The sequence below is a fragment of the Notolepis coatsorum genome, assembly GCF_963971535.1.
Source record: "Notolepis coatsorum genome assembly, chromosome: 15".
Classification (NCBI taxonomy): domain Eukaryota; kingdom Metazoa; phylum Chordata; class Actinopteri; order Aulopiformes; family Paralepididae; genus Notolepis; species Notolepis coatsorum.
Window position 1 is genome coordinate 98,461,628 of NC_140179.1, and position 8,897 is coordinate 98,470,524.

The 8,897-nt window shown below is 44.7% G+C and overlaps 1 protein-coding gene across 1 annotated transcript in view; it reads left to right on the forward strand.

Annotated features, from left to right (window-relative positions):
• Window positions 1–5,613: 5,613 nt before the first annotated feature.
• LOC311242152 (E3 ubiquitin-protein ligase TRIM35-like) overlaps window positions 5,614–8,897 on the forward strand; it is a gene marked incomplete at both ends in the record, with an annotated part of 5,725 nt that continues 2,441 nt past the window's right edge. The window contains 3 exons of the mRNA XM_084331104.1: window positions 5,614–5,847; window positions 7,987–8,217; window positions 8,518–8,540. Coding sequence (XP_084187230.1) covers window positions 5,614–5,847; window positions 7,987–8,217; window positions 8,518–8,540 — 488 coding nt within the window. The remainder of the gene's footprint in view (window positions 5,848–7,986; window positions 8,218–8,517; window positions 8,541–8,897) is intronic.

Genomic DNA, 8,897 nt, shown 5'->3' on the forward strand with positions numbered 1-8,897 from the left:
GCACTAAGGCGGAATTAGGCCTTATTGCTAAGCATTATAATATTGCGGTGCAAAGTTCCCAGTCCAAGGCTGATATGAAAGCGGCTGTAATAGCGGGGTTGGTGGAGCAACAGGTGTTCAGCGCGGCTCGGGGAGTAGTGAGTCATAGTGACCAGGAGGTTGAAAACACTGGCGAATGGGTTGACTCTCCCTTGCGTGATCTTAACCCGGGGGGTGGTGCTATTAGGAAGAATGGTAGTACGCCCAGAGCTGAAAGTGAGGGCGCGGGCGATTCAGATAAAGGATCCACGTCTTCTGGCCATACGCGCTCTAGTCTGCGTTTTGCCCATCTCCAGATGGAGGAGAGAGCGCTTTTGCGCAGGGAGGAGCGAGACAGGGAAGAGAGAGCAGCTGTACGAGACAGAGAAGAGAGAGCAGCTGTACAAGATAGAGAGGAGAGAAAGGACGAGAGGGACAGAGTGGAGAGAAAGGAGGATAAAGACAGGGAACTTCAGCTGGCCATGGAGAGGCTGAGGCTGGAGGCTGGAGCTGGTAGTGGTGGTAGTGCTACCTCCTCTCCAGCTGGGGTTTCCCCGGCTCACTTTAATATCGGCCAGCACGTTAATCTGGTACCCATGTTCCGAGAATCAGAAGTAGAGGCTTATTTTTCTGCTTTTGAGCGTATTGCACAGGCTCTGCATTGGCCGGTGGAGATGTGGGTAATTTTACTTCAGACCAGGCTCACTGGCAAAGCCAGTGCAGCGGTAGCGTCATTAACTATGGCAGACAGTCAAAGTTATGAGCGGGTGAAGAATGCTGTTTTACGTGTGTATGAGTTGGTTCCCAAAGCATATAGACAGCGTTTTCGCTCGCTCAGAAAATCCCCTTCTCAAACAAATACAGATTTCTCCCGTGAACAGAGGAATCTTTTTGAACGATGGTGCGCGGTGAGTAAGGTGCAGGATCTTGCAGCCATGAGCGAGTTGGTACTCATGGAACAATTTAAACTCTGTATGCCCGAACAAACCGAACTGTATCTGAATGAACAGAAGGTGTCTACTCTCCAAGACGCTGCTGTTTTGGCGGATGAATTGGCATTGACGCACAAGCATGCTTCGGTGCGTAACGATGCTCGGGGATCGGGGGAGTGGTCAACATCGACCAATGAAAGAGGATATCCCTACCGAGTCCAATGGCACAACCCGCAAGTCTCTACGACAAAGGGTTCAAGAGATACACTAAGGGGGTGTGGTCTAAGGGGGCGTGGTCTAAGGATCGGGGGAGTGGTCAACATCGACCAATGAAAGAGGATATCCCTACCGAGTCCAATGGCACAACCCGCAAGTCTCTACGACAAACGGTTCAAGAGATACACTAAGGGGGTGTGGCCTAAGGGGGCGTGGTCTAAGGATGAAAGAGGATATCCCTACTGAGTACAATGACACAACCCGCAAGACAAAGGGCGCTGTCAATCAATTCAGTACTGCTACACAGAGGGGCAATGAAGGGTTAACTCCATGAGAGGTCAGCTGTACTGAGTTGATTCCTTTGAGCCATGAGCCACACACCTGTTACCACTGATTAGGCTGATGCAATCACGAATGACTTGCACTTTGTGACATAATGTATTTCAATGAGGGCAGATGCATGACTTCATTCTCACGATGATTAAAAGCAAACGATAAGAGATGAAGCGTTGTGACTTTCAGATGAGCACTTCAAGGGTGAGGACCTGAGGATCCCAATGAAGGGTTGTGTGCGATATTGTGGCATTCCGTCGACAATTGTGGCCCCGGTGGCGATCGGAACACAAGGGGGGGAAAAGCTCAAAAATCATTGTTTTCTTAGAGTGGGAACACATTGGTGTCTATGGGGAGGAGAACCTTCAAACAAATGGTCATCAGTTGAGATAGAAATGTCCAATTCCATTTATTTTTCTTTTGTGAGCGAGGCGACAGCCGTGTCATCGTTTCGATGTGTTGTTTTTATATCTACGTCCAAAATTTAGATTTAGATCACTGTCACAAGAATTATTTCACCTCCTACACTCTAACTTGCAATGCATTTCCAATGGGACCTAAATGTTCCCGTTTAAAGTCAATTTGTAGCCAAACGGTGCGGTGAAACTTTCCGAAAAGTAATAGACACTCGAGTTGGAGCAAGCCGGTCGTTTTGATACCTTTCACGTGTATGGGGCGCGAACGCTCTCGGAGGAGTTTTGTTGGCAAAATCGGCGGAATAAAGAAATAAAGAATAAAGAATAGTATAGATTCTAATAGTGTGGCAAAAGCCAGGTCACCCACACTAACAAGTGACTTGCTGCGAAACATGCTGGTGATGTAGAGTAGGACAGTTTAATTGGGGGAGAGACAGAGAGAGTGACAGACAGACAGACAGACAGACAGACAGACAGACAGACAGACAGACAGACAGACAGACAGACAGACAGACAGACAGACAGACAGACAGACAGACAGACAAACAGACAGACAGACAGACAGACAGACAGACAGACAGACAGACAGACAGACAGACAGACAGACAGACAGACAGACAGACAGACAGACAGACAGACAGACAGACAGTGTGTGTGTGTGTGTGTGTGTGCGCGTGCGTGCGTGCATGCGTGCGTGCGTTCGTGCGTGCACTGTGCACGAGTGCACATCTAGGGGCGGGGTGTAGATTTGGTCTCCCTGATGTTGACTCCTTAGCCACAGCCTTGGGTTGTTTAATACTGGACGAGTGTTTCATAACGGCCGTTTTGTGGGCCAGTTGCGGGGCCGGTGCGTGGGCTGGTGCGTCTGAATGTCCCAGGCTGAATTTGTGTCCCAGTCCGCCCCTGCACAAGACAGAGTCATTGTCATAACAAAAGAGCTTGACTAGAACACTGCCAGGTGTTAATTGCCCCAGAGAGAGGGGGGCCGTGGATTACAATGCATTCTGGGTAGTGTTGTAGTTTTTTTTTTTTTTGTTTTTTTTTTTATTATTTTTTTAAACAAACACATAAACAAACATGACAACACACGATAATATATACAAGCATTAGTTGACAGTGCACATCCAATGAAATCACATTTTAGTTAATTGTCTTATACAGGATATACCCTTAATACCTGTTATCTAAAAACCTACACACATATGCTCTAGCTCGTACCCCCCCCTCCCGGACCCCCCATTGGATAATCCATCCATTTTCCCTCGCTCCTAACCAGACATTACCATTATATGCTAGCTTTTATTTTCTCCACCACTTCTAACCACAATGTCATTTTGGATTCATTGAGACCCAAAATTCTTGCTGTAGATATTTCTTGATAGATCACATCGAGATATGTAATAATCCAGACCTTTCGGCAAATTTTTTCCGGTTGGAACCATCGTGATGCTATCAGCTTTTTAGCCACTGTGCTACCCGATAAAACCAATCTCTTTAGCTGTGGATGTACTGCACACTCAAAAACATCATTCAGCAGTAATACAGAGGGGTGTACAGGTATATTCCAAGTTAAGAGATTTGATAATTGCTGGGTCACCTCTTTCCAGAATATCTTAACTGGTGGGCAGTCCCAGTACATGTGCATAAATGTCCCCTCGTCCCCATTTGTACATAAGGAGCATTTGGAGTCTTGTATAAGACCCATTTTTTTCAGTCTTATAGGAGTCAAGTATGTCCTGTGAATATAGTTAAGATTGATTTGTTGATGGTCCGGGTTCCTTGATGTGAGTCGAACATTTGCCCAGGCTTCTTGCCAATCAAAATCACTTTCCAGGTCTGGTATATCCCTCCTCCAGACGGAGTCTAGGTGGAGGGTTTCATACGAGGACGTTAGTAATTGATGATCAAAATCTGAAACAAAACCTCTCGATGTCTCTCTTTCATAGAATAATTTGTGGTATCTGTGGTGTTCAATTGGTTTCTTTAATGGAACACCTTGAGTCTTCAAACATAACAATAACTGTGTGTAAAAAAGATGTGTGGACTTGGTGAGATTAATTTTTTTGCGTATTTCTTCATAACTACAAAAACCCTGTTTGTTAAAAACATCCCCTAATGAGTGTATGCCTTGCTTTTCCCATATAGGGAATCTTTAATGTCGTTTTCCAATCAAGAGTGCATTGTTATTGAATAAGTGTTGTAGTTTTTTAACACTGTAAGTGTAAACTGTCAAGGCCATTTTTCTCTGAATACGTTTTGTGATATCACCATGATTCATAGGACGTCGCTTGAAAAGTATCCCACCAAAATGTTCAAGTGATGGCTTATTTTGAAGGTATGAATCTGTACTTTCATAATATGTAAGAAATTTAAAATTGAAGATGCCTCAACAAGACCCTACTGTCTATGGCTGGCCCGATATTTCCTTTTTTTTTATTCACTCAATACACTGTATACTGTAACTTGAGAGGTGGGCGTGACCACTTCACCTGGTTATATACTAGAGAGGTGGGCATGGCTAGGTGAATGGTAGGTGCATGAAAAGTTCTTTCAACGAACGCCCACAGGCACGAGCAAGACGCTTTGCCAGTAATGACATAACTAGGATTATAACCTTTGATATACAGGTGATAAACATCAGTATTTCTACACTCCTCATCAACCGACACCCACCTGCTCCAGATAAAACCGACAGCTCGTACTGAAGGAGTAGGACTAGCTTTAGACAAACACAGGAAGGACTAGTGTAGAGGAGCCAAAGCTATATATTTAGGTTATGGTATTATATATGAATGTTTATATGTTTATTTTTATATCCTTACATTGAAACGGCATTAGGAATGTTGATTGGATTTAGATAAAGTCATTGAACCGTCTTATTTGTCATAATAGAACATTCTAGAACATTTGTGATGTCACAGTAGGATGTCATAATAGACCATTCTAGAACATTGGTGATGACTCATAGCCGAACGTTCTAGAACATTGGTGATGTCATCGTATGATGTCATGACCGAACCTTCTAGAACGTTTGTGTATCTATATATATTCAGCCATTCTCACTGCCAGGTCAGTGTGCATCTTGAAACATTGCTGAGCAGTACTGAACCGATAGACTAAACAGCATAGATTTTCGGTTTTCCAGTGCGGAGGAATTTTCATGTGTCGAGTCGGCGGTGATTTGGAGACTGGGAAAATACAGTTTTCTTACCTTGTAGTAGTAACGTGAATATTTAGGAAAATAGCTTTGGGAGCGATACTGTAAAGAAAGACTTCGCTGTGGAAGAGAAATAAACCATTTGGATATTTGTTTTACACTGGAGCGGCTGTGGACATTATTTTTCTTTATCAACGAACGTACTACTCACGAGTAAGCAACTTTAACCAGTAGAGTGGAACGTCGGCCCTCATAACTAGTGATCAAAAAGTGACTTCAACCAGCTGCTGACTGAATCTAAGTAAGTTTATAACAAAAGTTAAAGTAAACTTCAGGGAGCTTTCCAGAGGAGGGAGTGTTACTGAGAGACAAAATGGCTTCATCTCATTGTGAAGAGGATCTGTCTTGTTCCGTGTGTCGTGACATCTACACAGATCCTGTCATCTTGTTGTGTAGCCACAGCTTCTGTAAAGCCTGTTTGCAACAATGCTGGAGAGACAGAGAAGACAAGAACTGTCCACTTTGTAGGGAAGTCTCTTCAATGTTAGTTCCTCCTTGTAACTTGGCTTTGAAGAACCTGTGTGAGGCCTTCAGGGAGAGAAGCCAGGGACCTCCAGCAGGTCCTGAGGTGCTCTGCAGTCTGCACAGAGAAGAACTCAAGCTCAAGCTCTTCTGTCTGGATGACCACCAGCCCATCTGTGTGGTGTGTCAGTCCTCCAGAAAACACAAGAGCCACAACTGCTGCCCCATAAAGGAAGCTTCGGAGGATCACAAGGTATGGCAAAATCATTATTATATTAATTTATTCAATCTTTAATTATACTCAATAAATACACAGAGTAAACATTGTTGTCACATTGTTAATGAATACAGAAACATTAGACAATCAGAACAATTAGATGGGATTAGATTCAGACACTGATGTTGGAGTTGATTTATTTTTGTCCACAATGTAGGAGGTGTGAGAGTCAATGTCAGTGTGGGAGTCAATGTCAGTGTGGGAGTCAATGTCAGTGTGGGAGTCAATGTCAGTGTGGGAGTCAATGTCAGTGTGGGAGTCAATGTCAGCATTGGAGTCAATGTCAGTGTGGGAGTCAATGTCAGCGTGGAAGTCAATGTCAGTGTGGGAGTCAATGTCAGTGTGGGAGTCAATGTCAGTGTGGGAGTCAATGTCAGCATTGGGGTCAATGTCAGTGTGGGAGTCAATGTCAGTGTGGGAGTCAATGTCAGCATTGGAGTCAATGTCAGTATGGGAGTCAATGTCAGCGTGGGAGTGAATGTCAGTGTGGGAGTCAATCTCAGCATGGGAGTCAATGTCAGTGTGGGAGTCAATGTCAGCGTGGGAGTCAATGTCAGTGTGGGAGTCAATGTCAGCATGGAAGTCAATGTCAGCGTGGGAGTCAATGTCAGCGTGGGAGTCAATGTCAGTGTGGGAGTCAATGTCAGTGTGGGAGTCAATGTCAGCATTGGAGTCAATGTCAGTGTGGGAGTCAATGTCAGTGTGGGAGTCAATGTCAGCATTGGAGTCAATGTCAGTGTGGGAGTCAATGTCAGTGTGGGAGTCAATGTCAGTGTGGGAGTCAATGTCAGCATTGGAGTCAATGTCAGCGTGGGAGTCAATGTGGGAGTCAATCTCAGCATGGGAGTCAATGTCAGTGTGGGAGTCAATGTCAGCGTGGGAGTCAATGTCAGTGTGGCAGTCAATGTCAGCATGGGAGTCAATGTCAGCGTGGGAGTCAATGTCAGTGTGGGAGTCCATGTCAGCATGGGAGTCAATGTCAGTGTGGGAGTCAATGTCAGTGTGGGAGTCAATGTCAGCATTGGAGTCAATGTCAGTGTGGGAGTCAATGTCAGTGTGGGAGTCAATGTCAGTGTGGGAGTCAATGTCAGCATTGGAGTCAATGTCAGCGTGGGAGTCAATGTCAGTGTGGGAGTCAATGTCAGTGTGGGAGTCAATGTCAGCATTGGAGTCAATGTCAGCATGGGAGTCAATGTGGGAGTCAATCTCAGCATGGGAGTCAATGTCAGTGTGGGAGTCAATGTCAGCGTGGGAGTCAATGTCAGTGTGGGAGTCAATGTCAGCATGGGAGTCAATGTCAGTGTGGGAGTCAATATCAGTGTGGGAGTCCATGTCAGCATGGGAGTCAATGTCAGTGTGGGAGTCAATGTCAGTGTGGGAGTCAATGTCAGTGTGGGAGTCAATATCAGTGTGGGAGTCAATGTCAGTGTGGGAGTCCATGTCAGCATGGGAGTCAATGTCAGTGTGGGAGTCAATGTCAGTGTGGGAGTCAATGTCAGTGTGGGAGTCAATGTCAGTGTGGGAGTCCAGGGTGGCCTGGGTGGCAAACGTACTCCAGTCCGTGTTGAAACCGGTGCTGCAGCACAGAGTCCTCAGGGGGGAGACTTGCATCTTTCAAGTGAAATACATCATGAATGAATGAATTCCATTGCAGAAGCAGCTCCAGGCTCCACTGAAGACCTTACGTGACAAGCTACAGGCCTTTAAAGAAATCAAACAAACATGCGTCCACACAGCAGAACACCTAAAGGTACAAATATGCTGTATTAATGATAAATTATTTACTGTAAGGTTGTAGCTGCACTCAACCTGCACACAGTCAAAATAAGTGACCTATTGTACATTTGTAGTCCATTGTGGGAGAAACATGATTTTTAACCCCCTGTATATTTCAGTTAGTTAGATAGTAAATTATAACTACCTTATTGTATAGTTAGTTAGATAGTAAATTATATTGACTTATTTCCTTAAACTTATTTGTTTACACTGCTTGTGTTGTTTTTACTACCTGTACCCCCCCCCCCCCCCCCCATCCATCCCCCATGCTGCTATGATGCCTGAATTTCCCCAAGGGGATCAATAAAGGAATATCTTATCTTATCTTATAATCTCCAGGTCCAGGCCCTGCACACAGAGAAGCAGATTGAGGAGGAGTTTAAGAAGCTTCTCCAGTTTCTCCACGAGGAAAAGGAGGCCAGGGTAGCTGCACTGAAGGAGGAAGAGGAGCAGAAGAGCCAGACGATGAAGGAGAAGATTGAGGGGCTGGATAGAGAGATGTCAACCCTTTCAGACACAATCAGAGCCATAGAGCAGGAGCTGAACGCTGAACACGTCTCCTTCCTGCAGGTCAGGACTGGTCTCTCTTCAGTTCATAGGGAATGATGCTGAGGATGTTTAGTACACTGTAAAAACTGGTATTGGGGTTCATTCATATTTATTAAATAAGTATTAGTAACCTATACATAATAAAAAAGACTATGTGCCTTTTGAAATAGAATTGAGCTGAATTCAATGCATTTGAACCATTTATGAATTGCATTTACACAGTTTTAGTTTAATACAATTAGCTGATAGTTTAAAAGTGAACAGATGATGCTCAGTTTTTTACAGTGTAGTGTTTAACTTGATCTGTCTTTACCTCCATAGAACTACAAGACCACACTGAAAAGGTAAGTGATTTACCTCTCTTTTTGTCGCTCTCTTTCTCTCTCTCATCTCTATCTCTTTCTATCTCTCTTTTTCTCTATTTCTCTCTCTCTTTCTATCTTTCTCCCCTTTCTCTCTCTCTCCCTGACTGCTCCCATGTTAATCCTTTCACCGCCACACTAACAAAACGGTTAACCCTTTCACTGCGACAATACACAGAAGGTTAACCCTTTCACTGCCACACAACAGAAGGTTAACCCCCCTTGGGCGGCTAGGTGGCGCTCGCCACCAACGCAGGAGATGCTGGGTTCGAGCCCAGCTTGGCTGGTCGTTCATACTAATACAATTGGCAGTATTAGGGGGTGGGAAGCTGGTGGGTG